General features: G+C 40.9%; 1 protein-coding gene across 1 annotated transcript in view; it reads left to right on the top strand.

Annotated features, from left to right (window-relative positions):
* Svep1 (sushi, von Willebrand factor type A, EGF and pentraxin domain containing 1) overlaps positions 1 to 21548 on the top strand; it is a 180365-nt gene that overhangs the window by 104744 nt on the left and 54073 nt on the right. Inside the window, exons 20-28 of the mRNA XM_036180091.1 lie at positions 157 to 248; positions 1388 to 1484; positions 3181 to 3294; positions 7155 to 7268; positions 7816 to 8017; positions 13615 to 13772; positions 16415 to 16616; positions 18570 to 18745; positions 20815 to 20939. Of these exons, the coding sequence (XP_036035984.1) occupies positions 157 to 248; positions 1388 to 1484; positions 3181 to 3294; positions 7155 to 7268; positions 7816 to 8017; positions 13615 to 13772; positions 16415 to 16616; positions 18570 to 18745; positions 20815 to 20939 (1280 nt within the window). The remainder of the gene's footprint in view (positions 1 to 156; positions 249 to 1387; positions 1485 to 3180; positions 3295 to 7154; positions 7269 to 7815; positions 8018 to 13614; positions 13773 to 16414; positions 16617 to 18569; positions 18746 to 20814; positions 20940 to 21548) is intronic.

Here is a 21548-nt window from a genome sequence, read left to right as displayed (position 1 = left end):
ATGCCACTCATGATGTTTTCCTGTTTAGTATGACTGAAACAAAATACGTGTAGCGTGACTCACTCTGCAACCAGATCTTACCCTGAGTATTTCGAGAGAGTTTAGTTTTGAGCCACACCTACCACCCACTGACATTTTGCCTGTTTGTTTTGTTAGGTTTTAGCTCCACTTTCTCAGCAGCAGAAGAAAGCATAGTGCCCCTTGCAGCCCCTGGACATACCCAAAAGAAGTATGAAGTCAGCAGCCAGGCAAGTCCACTCCCTGCATAGAGCATTTTCTGCAGTGGTATGCTTAGAAAATAATTTGCCATTTTACATATTGCAGAATACTGGGGTTGCAACCTTCATCAGATTATGAATACTATAAAGGAATATTTAGTTAGGATTCTTAAAAGAACTTTCAAAAAGTGAAACATTAAACGTTCTTAGTACCAAAAATTGGAGTTATTTTCCCAGAAATGCCTGCTCAGCAGTATGTTGATGTGGGAGGCTTTGACTCACTAGTTGATCCATCATTGCAAAAGGGAGGTTTGGTTTACCAAAGCCTTTGTGGGGGGTGGGGAGGTAGAAATATGATTCAGATTTTATGTCAAAATTGTTTACATATTTTGAGACCAAAGAAATTGTTTCTTGTGATAATGTGTAAAGAATTAAGAACTGTCATTCAGGAACATAACTAAAGCAATTATTTTTCTCTTGTGTATGTGCATGTGTGTACATGTGTGTGCACACATGTGTATGGTACTTGGATTTGAACTGACAACCTCACAATGCTGGGTGGGTGTCCTTCCAAGGAACTCCATTCCCAGGCTTGCTTCCCTCTTTTTTTTAAAAAATGATCTGCTATGTCAAATATTTTGGGTAGATTCCCCTTAATTCATCCTACCCAAGAGTCAAGAGCCCCTTGGAATTGGCATTTTTAAAACCAATGATATAATATTTCTTTTGTCAGCCTCCTACAGTCCAACACAGTGAGCTGCTGGGGCTCTACATACCACACTTGAAAATGAGCTGGCTGAGCACAGAAGTTTGTAGGAGCCTCTAACACAGTGGTATGATGGAGTCCACGGGCCACTTCTAAATAATCATGTATGGACTTTGCACTACAGGCTCTGTTTTATCTGGCCTTGGTCGACCCCTGTGCTTCATATATTTCAAATAAAATCTCTAATAGATTCTAACCTGTGACCAGCACTTAGGAACCCTGCATGCATTTACCTCACTGGAGAATCACTGTTTATGCCCCTACATGGCAGGCTCCCATGATATGGCAGCTAGCTTGAAGAAACTCACTCAGAAGCAACATGATAATGTTACAGCCCCTAGGTGGGAATGCTCCAAAATGACCCAAGTGCTTCTCCTTAATACATGTCTTTTCTGCTCAGTAGGTTTTCCACGAATGCTTCTTAAACCCTTGCCACAACAGTGGAACCTGCCAACAGCTGGGGCGTGGTTATACCTGTCTCTGTCCACCCGGATATACAGGTGACATCAAGGAATGCTTACACGTTTTGTGTGAAATTGGTGTAGCTCTTGAGTCAGACTTTGGAATACTAAACACACATCATGTAAAATACATTAGACCATATTAATGAGGAGAAATACGGGGTTGAACGACATAAAATGCATGAATACCTAACAGTTTTCTTTGTACAGTTTGGAGGAAAAAAACAAAAACAAAAACAAAAACAAAAACAAAAAACCCTTCACTATGAAAACTAACACCATAGCTGGGGGTATAACTGGAATACAGTCCAGGAGTCATGTCCAAGGTTTTGTTCTAACACAAATTAAAGGCATGACACTCAACTTGGTCCAGCACAAACATTTTAGAACAAATTCCTGGCTTCTCCCATTTGTTACTCAAGAGTGGAAGTTCTTGTTCATAGATGAGGTCTGTTGCTTTGTCTCTCACTTCAGAACTCCGTGGCTTTGGACTAGAGGCTGGAGGAGTAAGTGAGAATTATTTTTACCTGCAGTTTGGTTCATAGTACAGAAGTGTCCAGAAACAATTTTATAAAATTGCAATTAATTTAAAACAATCCCTTATTTTCTCTAAAATAGACTTTTGCTTCAAAAAAAAAGTGTGCAATGAAGTCTGAAAGTTTTTCATGGAAAATTATATTTAGGTAGAATTCACCAAAAAATAATTAAGCAAAAGGAAAATTGGAAACAAAAGATAGCCAAAAGCTAGCAAGAATATTGGCATTCTGTTTATCGTAGTTGGCTCATGTGTATGAGTTCTTTTTTTTTTAAAAAAAAAAGGCTGACATTTCATAGGATATCTTGAATGTGCCAGGCATGATGGTACACACCTTTAATCCCAGCATTGGGAGACAGAGACCAGGGATCTCTCTGAGTTTCAAGGCCAGCATGGTCTACAAAGTGTGTTCCAGGCCAGCCAGGGATACACAGCGAGATACTATCTAAAAAGACAGAGAGAAAAGGAGGGAGGGAAGGAGGGAGGAAGGGAGGGAGGGAGGAAAGGAAGGAGGGAAGGTCTTCTCTGAGAATTCTATACTTCAGTGGTTGCTTAAAGAAGGCATATAGACTAGTGCATCTTGTACATTAGTGTCTGCTATAGCTATTTAGAATGCTTGCCAAACTACAGATCACCGGACCCTCGAGAGTCTGGTAGTGACACATTTCTGATGTAGTGTAGGGTATGGCTTGAAATGCAGCATTCTTCTTCTGTCTGAATGTGATGCTAATGCTGGCAAGCTGAAGATCAAAATCCCCTGGTGGCTAGGGCTCCTAGCAGAGCTAGCCCAGCAAACCTGTATGCACCCTATGAAAGACAATGCCCACTACAGGGTGTCTGGTTTATGAGCTGAGATTCAGCGAAACTTGGCCCCACTCCATCTCTTGAGCCAGGTGACCTTGGTAGCAACTCTGTATAGTTTTGTGGGGTTTGCTTTATGGTTAACATAATTTATGGCTCCCATGTATAACTGCCAGCTTCCCTCTCCATTCTCTTAATGCTTTAAGATATTTCGCTATTTCCCATGTAGTGTTGTAAGGTATCTTAAGGATGGAAACATGTAGTGCCTTCATTAAACACAACTGGATGGTAGCTCTTCCTTATACACCTAGATTATAGAGATCATTACTTTCAACTGACCATGCGTGTTTATTACTCTCTTCCTTTGATTTATGGTCCAGTATTTGGTTTACATTTTAGGCTTAAAGTGTGAAACAGATATTGATGAATGCAACTCACTGCCTTGCCTCAACGGTGGAATTTGTAGAGACCAAGTTGGGGGATTCACTTGCGAGTGCTCCTTGGGTTATGCAGGTAAGGAGCAAGGCTGGTGTCTTTATAATATAAACCGGGTCTCATTTGGGATTATTTCTCTGCATTTGGAGAGTGCTTGTTATATGGTTATGTAAGGAGAACAAGGTATCAATTTTCAGTATGAAATTGCTTATGGTTTATAAAATGGTAAAATGAGCAGGCCTGGTTCCCTCTTTATCTACAAGATGTGTTGACTTCGGAGCCTCCGAATGTTTCTGAACCTGTTTTTTAGGTTCATAAATGGAGATGAGATCTCATGGGATGCCAGAGAAGTGCCTTCCCCAGCTCTTCACTGTCACCTCACTGAAATTCTGAACTGGATGTGTGTGTGTGATCTTTCCTATAGATCTGTCACTTTTGTCATTATAGGCTCTGCTCCCCCCTTTTTTTTTAATTAAAATTTTTTTCTTTCCTTTTACATACCAACCCCTGCTCCACCTCCCTCCCTGTCTTCTGCTCTCCCCACCTACCTTCATCCTACCCTATCCCCTCCCCATAGAAGGTAAGAAAGGCCTCCCTTGGGTAGTCAACACAGGCTGGCATACCAAGTTGGGGCCAGACCTAGCCCTTCCTCCTTGCATAGAGGCTGAGTAAGACATCACACCACAGGGAATGAGCTATAAAAGGTGATCATATATTTAAGTATATATCATATTTAAGTCAGAGAATTGCAGCTTTTACTATCCCCCTCTAAAATAGTCCAGAAACATCAACAACCTCACCATCAATTCCCTTGTAGAATTTCATTATAATGATTCTAGTACTGATAATAGAGTCTTATGAAATAGAATGTGTACCAGGTTTTTTCTTTTGGACCATCAACCAGCTCCCAAATCAAGACATGGAGACTTATTGGTTACGAATGCTCGGCCTTAGCTTAGCTCCTGTTTTAATCTGTTTCTCTTTATCTACATTTTTGCCTCGGGGATTTTTACCTTTCCTTCCTTCTGTATGTCCTACTTTCACTGTTCCTCATGTCTGGCTGGCTGGCAGCTGGCTGGCTTCTGGCCCTGGCATATCCTTCTCTTTCTCCCTCATTCTCTCTTCCTTATTCTCTCTTGAGCCTAGATTCCTCCTCCTACTTATTCTCTCTGTCTGCCAGCCCCGCCTATGCCTTTCCTGCCTAGCCATTGGCTGTTCAGCTTTTTTATTAAACCAATCAGGTGCCTTAGGCAGGCAAGGTGAAACAAATGTAACACATCTTTACATAGTTAAACAAATGCAACACAAACAAATGTAACATGTTAAATAAATGCAGCATAAACAAATGGAACAGACTTTCATATAGTTAAAGTAATATTCTTCAGCATAAACAAATGTAACACACCCTCAAATAGTTAAATATTCCACAACAAGAACGTGATTTATGATCTAAGAAGTAGTAACCATCTTATAATATTGTTATGACATAGAGATCATATCAGCAAGTTATCTTTGTACCTAACACATGAAATTATTATCCATAAAATATATTTAAATAAGCATTGTAATTCATGTATGTATATTATTTTCTATATTTAATACTTCTTTTATAATCCTTATAACATATTTCACAGTAACTAGATTATGAAAACATTATCTCCAAAAAACAATTTTATAATGAACTGGAAATGTTAATATAATTTATGGTGACAATCCTTTGAACCAGTTCCATTTTGTCCACCTGGGATCTGTGACCCATGATAGCCCTAGTCTTATGGGGAGGGACACTGAGTTCATACAGTAGAATTACATGTTGTCTGGAAGACCAATTCAAAGATTTCTGGGTTTTTTTATTTATAAGCTTGTTTACTAAAAAAATCTTGCAAATAGAACTTCCATGCAGTTTATAATGATTCTGAAGCCATTTCACACTGGATTTTACAGTTTCACTATCAAACAGATTTTTATGCACCTATCTACTATCAAAAACAAAAAAAATCCATGACAGAATTAGAACAGAGAAGCAATTAGCTTTATAACCTCTTTCATAACTCATGTCCGTTTTCTGCATTCAGTCCAACATCATCCCCTAATATTTAGATTTCCTTGTTCTCTTTTCTACATATAATACTGTACCCTCATGCATATTTGTTTATATACATTCAAAGATTTGCATAAGGAAAAGTTCTAAGCTGAAAATCACCTTGAAGTTCCCTCCAGTAGGCAATCAGGCAGACAGAGAATGTATGCCTATATATTTCCAACAAGAAACGAGATCCTTTTTGTTTGATGAGTGCCAATGAAAGTGTGTTGTTTGTTTTAGGGGCATGTCACTTGAATTCAGCTCTATTGCAAGAGGTAGACCTGCTCAGATTCTAACTGAGGAGGCTGCAGATTGCTACCCGTTGAAGACATGTGTGAAGCAGGTGGACCTGCTGCCAATTCATTGCCATTTCAGTTTTATTTCCCATGCTCCCTCCCCTCGCTCTTTGCCTTATACATATTGTTGTGTTTCCACATACAGTATAAAGATGATGTCTCTCTACAAACATATATCTACTTAAAAGATAATCTCCAAATTTCAGCTTAGTATCATCCTGGATTGTAACATAAAAGTCTGTGAACAGAGTGGTAGATGCATACTATGAGGAAATTAGATCCAGGCTTCTGAATAGTATGTATTTATTAGACTCTAAAGGTACTGTGCTACTTACTAAACATTAAATGTGTTGTAAGTATTTACTAAAAAAAAAAAAAAAAAAAAAAAAATACTTGTTTAGTTTGATCTCTTGCTATGATAAAACACTGATAAAAGGCAACCTGGAGCAGAAGGAATTGTTTGACTTACACTTCAGATCACAATCCAGCACTGAAGGAAGTCAGAGTAGAAACTCAAAGGAGAAACTTGGAGACAGGACAGAACTCTCCTTACTGGATCTCACTCCAGCTCATGTTCAGCTGGCTTCCTTATAATAGCCCAGACCTAGTTGCCTAGGAATGGTGCTGCCCACAGTGGGCTGGGCCCTCACACATCAATCTTCCAACATAACAATCCCTCACAGACCTGGTTATAGGCCAATATAATTGAGGCAATTCTTCAATTGAGGTCCCATCTCCCCAGGTGACTCTACGTTGTATCAAGTTGACAATGAAAAGTAATATAACAGTATTTATTGTACTTTGTATGAATATGTAGGTTTGTTAGAATTACTACTTTCAAAATCTCTTATTGATAAAATTTCTCTTCATTGTAGTTTGTGGCAGGAAATATATGCTATTAGATGTCTGCTACATAATTACATTAAGCATCCTGTACTTTTCCAACTGAGGAATCTTTGTATACATCATTGAATTTGAAGATTTGTCTCTCTGGTTTGTTTCTGACCTGTACTTGGTAATATCACAGGCCTGGTTTCTATTCCTAGGCAATTGAGGAAAGGGTGTCAATGACATCAGTTGTTCCCAAATTACCTATTTACAGACTATGGGGGCAGCTGCACAGAAGTTTGGCTACTATTTTCTGGATCTGAAGAACAAAATAAGTTATTTTCTTTATTCAGTATTTTTCTCAAACATTTTTGTCAATTTTGGGCAGTTACAGCTCCACTTCAGAAGGAATATACAGCCAAGAATGAGCAACTAGTGAACAGATAATGTGAGAAAAGGACTTTAAGCAAGATCACACCTTCTTAAAAATATGGTCATGTGTTCACAGGTGGCATTTCTCACTGTATGCCAAATATATTACATTTCTCGCTAAACTTTTTTTAATTCAAAAATGGAAAAGAAATATTTGTGTCAATGTAATTGGCAAAAAGCAAAAATATTTTACAAGCTCATCAGCCATGATTCCCAATTGCTCAGTTTTCACGCTAAACAATTTGCTTGAGCAAAACTTAACGCTTTCTCCAGCTCAAAGGCCCTGTGATTCTCTGCAGGCCAACTATGTGAAGAAAATATAAATGAGTGTAGTTCCAGTCCGTGCTTGAATAAAGGAAGCTGCACCGACAGCTTGGCAAGCTACCACTGTACCTGTGCGAAAGGATATGTGGGTAAGAAGTTCTCATGTCTCTCTTGTTTCATAATTCTGTAAATAAACATTAGTGTCTCTACTCACATAGTATCTATTATATTTGGACTTTATGACCGTGCTGTTGGAAATAAGTCATGTAAATGATGTTCATACAATGAGTATAAATTGATATGAAATAATCTATTTTGCAAACTGATGAAAGGAGCATGGTTAAAGACATGTGTTCTTCATTTCCAGGGAAGAAGTCTGGGGGTAAAATGCTAATGAAGGAAAGACACGAGGTCAAACAAACAGAAAAAGGGGAACTGAATTTATTGTCCTTTTAAACCTTATTTCCGCTTGATGCCCGTTGCTAACTCTAGTTTCAGAGGAAGATGAAGTGAGCATCAAAACTGCAGAGTCCTGAAGTGACTCCACAGGGCCAGGGCTCCTGCTCAGATGCATCATGAGCCGGGTTAATGGCAGTGGCCCTGCCTGCCGCCTCTCTCCTTTCAAGGAGTCACATCTGGCTCTGTTTTCTACGGAGGTAATCATCCCAGCTCTTTCTCGTCCTCACCCACCCCCAGGTGTGCACTGTGAGACAGACATCAATGAATGCCAGTCGAGCCCCTGCTTAAATAATGCCGTTTGTAAAGACCAAGTTGGGGGGTTCTTGTGCAAATGCCCACCTGGATTTTTGGGTACTCGGTGTGAAAAAAATGTGGACGAGTGTCTCAGCCGGCCATGCCAAAATGGAGCCACTTGTAAGGATGGTGCCAACAGTTTCAGGTAAAAGGCCAAGTCTAGAGTTTCGCTTCATGTCTCCTTGACCTGGCAGTCACTCACTGTACAGTCTTAGTGCAACATTGGCTGCGAAGCCCTGAGTCAGCTGTCCTCACATGCTCACCCAAAGGCAGGCACAGTAGAATCTCACCACCACTTGTGATAAGACAAGGCTAAGCCTAGATGTGAACCTATAGTTTTTGTTGTTGCTTGTTTGGTGTGTGTATGTGTGTGTGTTGTTGTTGTTGTTGTTTTTGAGACAGAGTCTCCTGTAGGCGAGTCTGACCTGGAACTCACTATGTAGTTGAAGATGAGTTTGAACTTCTGATCCTCCTGCCTCTACTTCCCTAGTGCTGTGACCAGATGCAGGTGCCACCATGCCTGGTGTTTTGCAGTGCTGGAGATGGAACCCATGGATCCCCTCAAATCAGGCCAGCACCACTGAGCTACACTTTCAACCCCAAACCTGTTATTCTAACATAGGCGACTTAAGGTGTTTGAAGTCTATGAGTCTGATACATGCCAGGGTTAGAAACTTTGCTTGGGAAATCATAAAGGTGAAAGGAGGGGCTGGAGAGGTGGCGGGGTTGTCAAGTGTTTGCCAAGAAACATGAAGTTTGGCTCCCTAGCACCTGTGTAAATGAAGCTCGGCATGGCAGGACCTATTTGTGATCCCAGCGATGGGACCATGGAGATAGGTAGATTCTGGAGCTCACTAGCCAGCCAGATCAGCCAAATTGGGGAACTCCAAGTTCAGTGAGTGACCCTGTCTTGAAAAATAAGGTAGAGAAAGATCTAGGAAGACAGTTGACACCAACCTCTGGCTACCACATGTGTACACACATACAGAAACACACACGAAATGATGATGGGAAAAACATACAGCCCCAGCACGTGGAAGTTAACATGTTAGCACTAGATAAAATCCAGTATTTTTAAACATTTAGCTGAAATGTTTTCAGTAGGTAAGATAAAAATGGGCTTATATGCTCATACTGCCTGAGGGCCTATCTGCACTGAAAGTCCATGGTGTTCTAGCATTGACTTTAGGAAGTTTTCATCAAAAGAAATCTAACAAGAGCACAATAAGTAAAATAATAAAAGCTAAGCCTTTGTGGGTGAAATAGAAGTTCTTGGGGTGTAAACAGACATTTCCTGTCCTGACTGCTTGGTCCCAAATAACCCACTCAGAGGCTAAGTATGAATCATAAATGCTCAGCCGATAGCTCAGGCTTGTTAGTCACTAACTCTTACACTTAAATTAACCAATTTATATTCATCTATAATTAATGCCACATGGATCATGGCTTTATCTGTCCTCTAGCATGTCTTACTTCCTGCAGTGGCTGGCTGGCGTCTCGTCACTCTGCCCTCCTTCTTCCCATCACTCTCAGTTTGGCTTTCCCACTTACCTTCCTGCCCAGCTCCCAGCATGTCAGATATGTATTAACCAATGTGATTAATACACATTCATAGTGTAGAAAGGGATTGTTCCACAGCATTTCCCCCTTTTTGTCTAATTAAAAAGGAAGGTTTCAACCTTAATGTAGTAAAACTATATACAACAAAAATAGTCATTAAGTAAGAATTACAGAGCCGGGCAGTGGTGGCGCACACCTTTAATCCCAGCACTCGGGAGACAGAGCCAGGCGGATCTCTCTGAGTTCAAGGCCAGCCTGGTCTATAAAGCAAGATCCAGGACAGGCACCAAAACCACACAGAGAAACCCTGTCTCAAAAAAACAAAAACAAACAAAAAAAAAGAATTATAGTAACAATATCCAATCCATTTGCATTTGGCAAAATTAGAGAAAATACTTAATTATCTCTCTTAACTTGGTAAGTCTAAAGTTTTGTATCTAATTTACTTTTTATTATAACTAAGGAAAACAAAATTATAACTATTTAGTCTTAAACTCCATCAAAGACCACAGAAGGGTGAAATGTTACCTAATGACAGGGACATCAGGCTGCCTGGACAGTTACCCAAAGTTCCTCTGTAACATTGGAGCATCCAAGTCTGGCTTACCATTTTTGACAGACTTTCTTGTGAAGCAGCAAATTTAGAAGGACTGTCCTACCCTGTCTTTACAAAGTTCGGCAGTCATCTTTCTTGTGTCCTGTTGGTCCAGTTTGGACAGTAACTGTCAGCAGTTAAGGCAAGGGCAGTTTCTTTGCCCATATGGCTAGCTTTTGCCCTAAAGAAAACAAACTCCATATGGAGTTTCTTCAATGTCCATCATGCTTTTTGAAGTAATTGGTGCTGCCAGGAGAGTAGACATGTCTCACTGTCAAGAAAAGTCTAAGTTCTTAAAACATTTTAAATGCCATATTCTGTAGGTATTTGAAGTGTTTGAAGCCTAACTAATCTGACTATAAGTTTGCTATTATATATGACTATTAATATGTATTTCTTAATTATTATTACAATTTTTATAAGCTGCATAAACACAATACCCCCAAACAAGAGTAGAAATATACATAGTGTAACAAAATTAACTTTAAATTTGTATAAATAAACCAAAATCCATATTAATGTAAAACATATAAGATTAATAGTAGCTTTTTGGATTAAAGTAGATTCAATAATCTACCCCTTTTATACTACCATTTGTATATCCCCTCCTTTTCTTTACAAAACAAAATTCCTGAATCTAATATCCTTTGTTTAGCATTTCTCCTGACCTTTATCCATAACAACTTGTAACCAACCCCTCAAACAATGACAAACACTCATAATTTACTTTTGCAAATATGAGTGTAGTTCACTAGACTACTTCTTGTTGATTGGGAGCACTGATAATCTCTAGGGGACCTTGAGAAAATTTAGGATTATGATCAAATCCTGACTGGAGTATTCTGTGAGGCTGGATCATCTCAGCCAGTAGCCTTGAAGCCTTTCTGGATGAAGAGCTCATGGGGAACTGCAGCAGAGGTGCTCTGAAATGTTGGCTCATTTGGGCCATCCATTCCCATTGGAGATTTTTCAGGGATCTTCCTTGATCAAATCTGATCTTTCTTAACCCAGAATGAATTCAGAGCCTTTCATTTCCTGTGGAAATAAAAGCAGAACCTCTTTCCCAAAGTAACATATCTTTTGACTTAAATTTTGAAACCAAGATATTTTTAAAATATATAGGTTGATTTAATCCAACAGTTTCCATAATCCAATGTCTCTTAGCACCTAAAAAATTCAAAGACAACATAATAATATATAGAATCTGGACTTTCTGTGTATTTCCCATATTTAAGTGGCTTATTACATTTTTTTTTACTACTCTTATTTTTAAGGACTTTTTCTACCCTTTTACTTTTCTCTCCCAAGCCTACATATATTTTTACACACACTGTAATCTGTTTAGAAGTTTTTTGTTGTTTTTTTTTTCTGTCTGAATCTGTCTTTACCGATTATCTGTAACCTTTTTAGTCTGTATGAGCAAAAACCCTAAATCCACCATGCAGCATGCTGGCAGAGCTTGCTAGCAAGTAAGCCCACAGGGAGCAGCTGGAAGAAGCCTCTCTATCAGCTGAGCACTTATAATTTATATTCTGCATCTGAGTTGGTTATTTGAGACCAGGCAGTCGGGACAGGAAATGTATGTTTACATTGGGGAAAAGACTTTGCCTTCCTGAGGGAGCACATAGGGTGTCAGTAGAATGCAATTTAAAAAACAGCCCCTCTAGTCATCTTCTGGAGTCCCCATGCATCTCCTAGCCTGCAGGGAGATGTGGAAGACAGCATTTCTGCAGTGCAGAGGATAAGCTGTTCTTGCTCAGGAACTTAAGAAATACCATGGTCCTAAAGCTGCTGTTGGATCTATCAGCTCACAAAGTTAAAAGAAAAAAATCAAAGTCACCCCATTACCTTTCACAGTCCCCTCCCAGCTCTGCCCTTGCCTATTATCACCCTCCCACAAGCAGCCAAAGTTCTGTACATGCAAATACATACATGAAAGATGGCTAGGCCAGTGAATGTATTATCAGGGTGCAAGTGAAATGTTTACCAATATAACATCATCTTCTCATGAAAGCTTCACATTTTCCAACAAAGGGTGTCTGACCATAGGCTGTAAGAAACTTTCAGGTGAACTATAAGAGTTCTGATATCACCCCAGGGTTCAAAACAATGGAAGAATATATAATTTATCTAGAACCAGAAGAAAGGAGAGGACATGCTGTCTCTAGTCACAAGAATGTAATGGATTAAGTGAGCATCATGGACAGAGCTATGGCAGTGTTGTCCTGCTAGATAAAGATGCATGAGGCACTAGCCAAAACAGATTTACCATAAAGTGCAGAGGCCCAGACAAGAGGGCCCTCCATTCTCAGATTTCCTTCTAAACCCCTTCATTGCCATGATCCCACACTAGACACCTTCATATCAACATCAAAGACAGCTCCAGGTGAATGTGCTAGTGTTGATAATATGGCTTCCTTAAAGAAAAGTGTTTCAGTCACACAGAAAATTGTGAAGAGTAATAAAGACATGCATTCAGCTCTATGATTAGCAAATCTCAGTATTTGCCTTATTTGATTCACACCCTTTAATTAATTAATTTTAATTCTAGCGATAGAATTGGACATAGTTTGCATACACACATATTCTCTTTCCTAGTGGCAATCAATATTCTGAAGTTTCTATATAGTCAGATAGAACTCACTTATGTTTTATCCTAAATCACATCAATTTAGCAACAAACAGCAATGTTTTTAGGCATTAGATAAGTGGGATACACCCCATCAATAACATCTGTAATTTGTCACTCAACATTGTTTTCAAGTATTGTCAAGTAGATGCATTTGCTGTGGTTCATTTGTCACACTGAGTATCTATGACACAGTGTACCAGGGATGGCTTTCTAATCCACCACATGAACACAGCACACAGGGTACATAGCTCTTGTGCAACGATTTTCTAGAGTAAATGATATGAAGTAGATGCACAGGGCTCTGGGGACAGGCTCTTGACTACCCTTGACACTGTAGGATTGTAATTCTAAATTCTATCTCAGATTCCCTATTTCACAACACGGTGGTCAGCATTTGTCATTATTGGATGTGTTTTGTTGTTGTGGTGGTTGTTGTTGTTGTTGTAGGGTGTGTAAACAATTGGTTATGACCACAGATCCTAACACATGAGTAAGAATGAGGTTGAGACTCTCTCCCCACCCCTGAGTGACAGCAGGACTTCCTCAAATGACTTAACTGCTATAGCAAACTCTACATCAGTGAAGTGACACTAACATTACTCCATTACTGTAAAATTGGCGTAGTAAATTAAAAGGCTTTATGATAGAACCTGAACTGTGTTTTCCTAGGAATTTCTGTGGGGAAAGAACTCAGATAAAACAAATTTCACTTGGACCAGAATCCCTTTTTGCTTTCTTTTGCTCTATTTATGATGCAGAGTGTTTTAAGGGGTTCAATTACAATCAGATGAATGGGAAAAGTGAACACAGTTTACGTGCCTTTTGGATTAGGCAGTAGGTTTTAGCATTTAAGTCTCTGAATTCTTCTAAGACAAGGTTGTCTGTCCTAAGTTGGGGACAGTTTCTCTAACGGATCCTCTAATGGTTCCTGTTGCTGCATTTCATTTTCTTCCAGGTGCCAGTGCCCAGCAGGCTTCACAGGGCCACACTGTGAACTAAACATCAATGAATGTCAGTCCAACCCATGCAGGAACCAGGCCACCTGTGTGGATGAGCTGAACTCATACAGTTGTAAATGTCGGCCAGGATTTTCAGGCCACAGGTGTGAGACAGGTATGTATGAACTTCGGTGTGAGGCAGGTGTTTATGAACTCAGGTGTAAGACAGGTGTGTATAAACTCAGGTTTGAAGCAGGTATGTATGAACTCAAGTGTGAGACAGGTGTGTGTAAACGTATGTGTGAGACATGTATGTATGAACTCAGGTGTGAGACAGGTGTGTATGAGCTCAGGTATGAGACAGGTGTGTATGAGCTCAGGTGTGAGACAGGTGTGTATGAACTAGGTATGAGAGAGGTGTGTATGAACTCAAGTGTGAGACAAGTGTGTATGGACTCAGATGTAAGACAGGTGTTTATGAGCTCAGGTGTGAGACATGTGTGTATGAATTCAGGCATGAGACAGGTGTGTATGAGCTCAGGTGTGGGACAGGTGTGTATGAACTCAGGCATGAGGCGTGTGTATGAACTCAGGTGTGGGACAGGTGTGTATGAGCTCAGGTGTGGGACAGGTATGTATGGACTCAGGCATGAGGCGTGTGTATGGATTCAGGTGTGAGACAAGTGTGTATGGACTCAGGTGTGAGACAGGTGTGTATGAGCTCAGGTGTGGGACAGGTGTGTATGGACTCAGGCATGAGACAGGTGTGTATGGACTCAGGCATGAGACAGGTGTGTATGAACTCAGGCATGAGGCGTGTGTATGAGCTCAGGTGTGAGACAGGTGTGTATGGACTCAGAAGGACTACTAACAATACTCAGAATAATTCTAGAACAATGTCGGCTTTTGCCTGTGTCGCATGCTGCCCACATACCAGAGGCTCTGCTAAGCACTTGAGACTTACTTCATCTTCCCAGCCATCAACACATTAGGTCCTACTATAATATCCCCAACAGCATGCAGGAGGAAACTGAGGCTTAGCAGTCTAAGAAGGAAACAGAAAACAATTTGCCAGACCTCTCCTGTGGTTCCCTTTAACCTTTTGGTTTTTGCTGTGTGCATCCAGGCTCTGCCACACACCAGCTGTTCAATGGTTATTCCTTCTCTTCCTCTCCCTCTTTCTTTCTCCTTTTTAGTCTGTGGCAACATGTGTGTGGGTGTGTGTGTCTGTCTGTCTGTCTATGTGTGTGTGTGTGTGTGTGTGTGTGTGTGTGTGTGTGTGTGTGTGTGCATACATGTGAGAGTAGAGGTCAGAAATCACTGTCAACTGCTCTCCATTTTATTTATTTTGAGACAGAGTCCCTCACTGAACCAAAAGCTCACTGTCTAGACTGGCAGACCATCAAGTTCTGGGGATCCTCCATCTCTGCCTCCCAGAACATGCCACCATGTCTGGCTTTTTATGTGGGTGTTAGGGTTAGGAAATCATGTCCTCGTGTTTGCACCAGCTGGTACTTTTCCCACTAAGCCAGCACTTCTCAACCTTTCCAACGCTGCTACCCTTCAATACAGCTCTCCATGCTGTGGTGACCCCCAACCATGAAATTATTTCATTGTTACTTCATAACTAACTTTGCTACTATTATGAGTCATAATGTAAATATCTGTGCTTTCCAATGGTCTTAAGCAACCCTTGTGACCCACAAGTTGAGAACCACTGCACTAGGCCATTGACCCAGTCCCAATATTGTTCATTTTAATGGCATTTTCATAATAGAAAGTTGAAACGTTCCAATTATGTAAATTTATTGGAATATGAAGAGCATGCTATGACTATGAATACAATGTAGAATATTTAGAGAAATTTGGTTAACATATCTATTGCCCCAACTGCTTCACACATTTTGTTGTTAGAAGACTTAAGATGTACTCTTAGCAATTTTGAATTGTATAATGTGCTACTATTAACCATATTTGCCATGTAATGAAGTTGAACTCAAGCAAATGAACCAACATACTCATCTCTAAAATTGTGTAGCTTTTAATTATCATCTCTATTTCTTCCATGTGTCCAGAAAGGACACTAAAAAGCCACTTGCCTTGGGCAGTGAAGGTTGGTAGACAGGTGAGTCAGAGAGTCAATAGCTCAATGCTAATTTCCTTCTGAGGAGACAGAATTCTTTGGGTAAAAGACTTGTATGGCCGGGCATTGACGGCACATGCCTTTAATCCCAGCACTTGGGAGGCAGAGCCAGGCGGATCTCTGTGAGTTCGAGGCCAGCCTGGGCTACAGAGTGAGTTCCAGGACAGGCACCAAGCTACACAGAGAAGCCCTGTCTCGAAAAACAACAACAACAAAAAAAGACTTTTGTGATAGAATAGGCTTTGTAGAGCTGAACAGAAGAGTTGAATTGTTCGTCAGCTTGGAAAGGACATCCCTGAGTGAGGGTGGATGCTGCCCTTGAGTTAACTTCTCCCTCCTCTGCAGCATCAACCCCTCTCTCTCCACATTCCTTCCCATCAGTGCACACCCTGCCTTATCAGCTCTCAGCCTTTCTACCTCTACAATCCTGTTTTTCTGCTCCCTTGCACAGCTGTGTTCTCCCCTATTATTATGTATACTCATTGGATATATATATATACATATATATATATATATATATATTACATAATTTCATAAATTTTGAAGTCGCTTCTCAAATCTTCATGTTTGTGAAGTTAACTTTTTTGGAATTGGTGCTTCTTGCCCACTGCTTTCCCGGACAATTGACAGTGCCCAGGACTGCCACATTCTGCACACTCTCCTTTTCGTTGCAGAACAGCCTTCAGGTTTTAACCTGGATTTTGAAGTTTCTGGCATCTATGGATATGTCATACTAGATGGAATACTTCCGTCTCTCCATGCCATAACCTGTGCATTCTGGATGAAATCCTCTGACGTCATCAACTACGGGACGCCGATCTCCTATGCTCTGGAGGGTGACAAAGACAATACCTTCCTCCTGACTGATTATAATGGGTAAGCAAAAGTGTCAGGACAGATGTGGTAGGGAGGGCTTTCCCTGACACCAAGTTAGAAGTGAATCCTGCTTAGGACTTACCTTGGGAACCAGTGAGCATGGAACCTTGGATGACAGTCAACTAGAACACCTGGGCAAGCTCTCTGGGAAAGCCAAGTATGGGTGTTGTTGTAGATATTGCTTTATTTTCTCTTAACAATGCCCTGAGGAAATACTGCCCCTTCTACAGACAACAAAATAAAATTTCAGAAAGCCTAAATGATTTGCCATGCCCTGCCCCTACAAGTCATATCATAGGAAAGTCAGGTCTAATTCACAGGAGGTTGGTGCTCTTCTTTATATAGCAGGATATCCAAAGATATCAGCAACACTAGTCTGTGGGAGACAGGTGTATTGAGTAAGAGTCAGTGTGCAAACTCAGGGTACAAGGAGGCATTCTTTAATCCTTTAAGAACAACTAAATCTACCGCCAGAGTCCTTCCCCCTGCACTGTTGATAAAGTCATCCTAGTTGTATCTAGAGTTTTGCTGAAGAGCCACGGACTTGGATAGCCCCCATCACTGGTCACTTGTCCACATTTGTTATTGCTGAGATGTGCACTGGCCTAGCCTTTGTAGTCTTATGAAAGGCCCCCAACACACACACACACACGCACACACACACACACACACACACTTTTCCACACTTGCATTCCTCAGGGGGCTGCAAGTCCACCCCCCAGCTAGGCTGCACAGGATTCGATGGGGCCTTTCTTCTCACGTTCACCCACCGTTGGCTCACCTAATGAGAAGATTGCAGGTCTCAGAGCTCTATTGGGATCTTTCTTCTTGTCAAGCGTGCAGAGTCTCATTGTTTTGGTAGAAATCTCATCAAACACAATTCTTAGTGAACTTGAACTGTTGGGGAGAAAAAAAGTCAAGGCCTTGGCAAACACTTGAGGTAAAATGTACGTAAAGAAATGAACTGTTGTCTGCTTGGCTAGAGAGAGGAAAGGGGGAACTGGAGAGGAAACAGTGTTGCAAGAATATTCCTCTCCTGTGGCTAGTGTCTGAGAAGACTTACTCTCCTCCTCAACTTTCCATGATCATTTCTTCTTCTCCATTCACCTCTGGACACTTTCCACTTTAAACTGTTTACTGTCTTTATACCACTTCCCTGAGTGGTGGGGTTTCTGGAACCCTCTTTTGGTTCTTTTATTTGGACAGGCATATTTGGGCTTCCATATAGCCAGTGTGGCAACTGCCTTAGTCTGTTCAGGCTAATAGAAAAAGTCTGTGCGCGAGGTGGCAGCAGAACCAGGGTCTGGGGAGAGCCCTTCACTGGTTCACAGATTCTCTCCAGGGATGTTCTTCCTGTGCTCTCAAAGACTGAAGCCGCAAGGGGTCCCTTCTGACCTCTTTTGTTACCACAGTAATCCTGTTCTGAGGGCCCTGTCCTCATGACCTAGTCACCCCAAAAGGCCCCTCTTTTTATGCTGCCAGACTGTTGGTTAGGACTTTGAACACATGAATTGTGAGGATACACAGATTCCCAGTCAGTAGCATAAGCCCTGAAATATACTTCCTTCCTATGGATGTCTGAAGTTTGCTTCTGGTCTTGGAAAATGCCTATTCTAGAGGAAGACTCACAGCTAGTTCAGCAACACTCACTCTTTCTTGACTTTCCAAAGGATGGCAAATCATTTCAACTATCTTGCATCCTAAGACTTTTTCTCACTCATCAGTGTTTACATTGAGCTAGAATTTAGTGTAATTAGTAACTCAGATAAGCTTCTAAAATATTATGAGATTGAGGGGGGAAATGACTAATGGATTGCATAAGTACTACACACACACACACACACACACACACACACACACACACACACACACACGCAAGATAAAGTGTAACATGCCCTGGGGAAAGAACTTTGGTGCCATTGACTGTATTCCCTGGAATCTTTCTCTCCACAGCTGGGTTCTTTATGTGAATGGAAAAGAAAAGATCACAAACTGCCCCTCCGTAAATGATGGCACTTGGCATCATATTGCAATCACGTGGACAAGTACTGGTGGAGTCTGGAGAGTCTACATAGATGGGAAATTATCTGACAGTGGTACCGGCCTCTCCATTGGCAAAGCCATACCTGGTATGTCTAGGCAAAACCAGTACATGTATGTGAGACTTTGGAGGTGGCCGCACTTACACGGACATAGCGTTGGCCAACTTTGCTGCCATTACTTCTAGACAAAGAGCCATGATTGTGTCTTTCCCTCACCACCCATCAGTTATCTAGACTGTAGCTGTCAGACGCTTTTCCCAGGGTGAACTGTGTGGCTGTGTAAGCAATGCCTTTGGAGATCTTGGTTTGACCAAGAAGCAAGCTGGGCTAAGAGTGTTTATTAAGCTATCTTCTAAGGAAGCAGTTGGCTATTGCTGGACTCTGCTTGCTTGCCTACTGTTTTTTATGGGCTATCTGTTTTGTTTTGGGACAGTGTATATAAGCTGAGCTGCTAGGTATATTTTTTTCAACTTTTGTGTCCCTTCTCAGGTCGAACTCAACCTTTCCTCTGAAATCACTTTAATATTCAGAGAGCATTAGTTTGAAAATTGCCAAAGACTTACATGGCAAGAAATCTGACCTGTGTAGATTCAGCCATGGAAAAGTTATGTAGACATCATTATCCTTTACTTTCCTCATGTTTCCAATTCTTAAAAATAGTATCTAGGTAAAATAAAATTCAACTAAAATAACTTAAAATGAACTATTATCTTCCAGAAGCAAGTTATATTGAACCAATGAAAATATACTAATAATTATATAACAAAAGATTAATACTCATGAAAATGTGATGAGGTCACCTTTACAGAGCCACAAAAGAAATATTTAGTTTGTATTTTAGAAACTATGTCTCTTTGTTTTACTTTGTAATGTCAAAAGATTACAGAAATGACATTAAAAGTTATTTATTTATGACTATAGAGAATATATACTGAGAACCCACCCCCTAATTAAGTTGGGTACTCATGAAAGGTACTGGACATCTAATGGTGAGCAAAAATCATGTAATTGCTGCCCTCTGAAAGGACTGGTAATGGAGGACTGGTATATTGTTTTAGGTCTGTAATCACATGCAGTTCAAGCTAGGGTAACCACTGTAGAGGAATGGGACACAGCTCCAAGACAGCCTACAGCCAAGGAACTGTGTGGAGTAAACGTTAATGAAAGCTAGGAAGATGTCTCTCCTGTGTTCTAAGGCTAGCCAAACACTAACCAATGAAGGGGACTGGACTTTGTTGAAAGAACTGAACAAAGACCAATGGAAACATCTGGAATGCAGATGGAACAAGTGAATGCACAATGCACTGTAGAAATGGGTCATGGCCAATCACACAAAGTCTTGTAGGGCAGGTTAACAATTGAGGCTTTTATCCTAAAGTCAGTGGGACATCACTGATGGCCTTTAAAGTGGGATAGTCATCCCAGGCATGGTCAGCATGGAGCGACAGGGTGTATGTGTGGGGAAAAACACACCATACAGTTGTATTCCTTCTGACACTTTACTCCTTTGCCCTGAAACTCTATCTTTCATCTGCATAAAACTAACTCTTCGTCAAGCATATCTTCATAATCTCTTTTCCCCCTCCCCCGCTCCTGCTCCCCTGTGAGTCTTCCATTCTGCTTACCTACAATTTTGTACTCACTGCCCTCGAGTGGAAAGTGTCTTGTGTGCATATCTTCTCTTAGAATTACAGTCCCACAGGCAGAAAAGCTTTCTGCTCTGCTTTTATACCTGTGCAGTTCCAGCCCTGATATTGTAGCCAGCACACCATGAGGAGCTGCATAGGCAGCTGCTGCATTCATGAGCCTCCAGTGAAGGCTGTAACAGAGTTGTCTGGACAAGAGAGAGAGTAAAGGTATCCAAGATGTGAGAACCTCTGAGATCAGAGGCAGGGAGCCATATGCACTGTCCACTGGAGCCTGATGGGTTCACCCTCCAACCACCTTGGACTGTCCACATAAACTTAATCTCAATCTGTCCTGTTGCTAAGCCATGCCATAAAGTTACACAGCTTCGCTGTCAATGACACTTTCATACGTTTGTATCAGCTCTTCTTCCATTACATTAGCATTTGGGGAATAACAAACCATTAGGCCAGTGTTCTTCTTCTTTATTCTCACACTCCCCCTCCCTCTCTTTCTCTCTTTTTCCCTAGGTGGTGGTGCATTAGTTCTTGGGCAAGAGCAAGACAAAAAAGGAGAGGGATTCAACCCAGCTGAGTCTTTTGTGGGCTCCATAAGCCAGCTCAACCTCTGGGACTATGTCCTGTCTCCACAGCAGGTCAATTCCATTTTCAGTGTATGACAGTAATGAGATACAAAGGTACCTAGTAAAACCATGAACAGTCTAATGTTGGCATAGCTCATTGTAAACTCCTAGTTAGCAGGGTTTATCGCTGATACTGGAGAGTGTGGTCTGTGAGGCAGATGTTTTCTACAGTGATTTCCATTGGTGGCCCTTTTAGTTTCTCAGTGATATTCTGACATTTAAATGGGAATGGGTATTTCGTAATATACATACATATATATATATATAAACTCCTTAGACGGAAAGAACATAGAGACTATGCTTAGACTAGGTAGAAGGACATCCGTAGATGGCAACAGATGGATTTGTATTTCAAGCCAGGCTTGAGTCCAACAGCCTGAGATCCAACCACAGTTCAAGCACAGTATTTCTGGGATGGTTTCAATCATGTTACTCCATCTCTTTACACTTCATTTTTCTTAACTATAAAGGAGAAAGAAAGACATATACATAACTTAGTTCTAGCAAGATTAACAAAAGGCCACCTACACATTTGTGGGTTTGTTTGCCCCATGGCAATGGCTTGATAAATATTCACTCTCAAAATCATACTGAGAGACGGGGCTGGAGAGATGGCTCAGT

Source organism: Onychomys torridus, chromosome 2, assembly GCF_903995425.1.
Source record: "Onychomys torridus chromosome 2, mOncTor1.1, whole genome shotgun sequence".
Lineage (NCBI taxonomy): Eukaryota > Metazoa > Chordata > Mammalia > Rodentia > Cricetidae > Onychomys > Onychomys torridus.
This window is presented reverse-complemented; position numbering and strand designations above follow the sequence as displayed.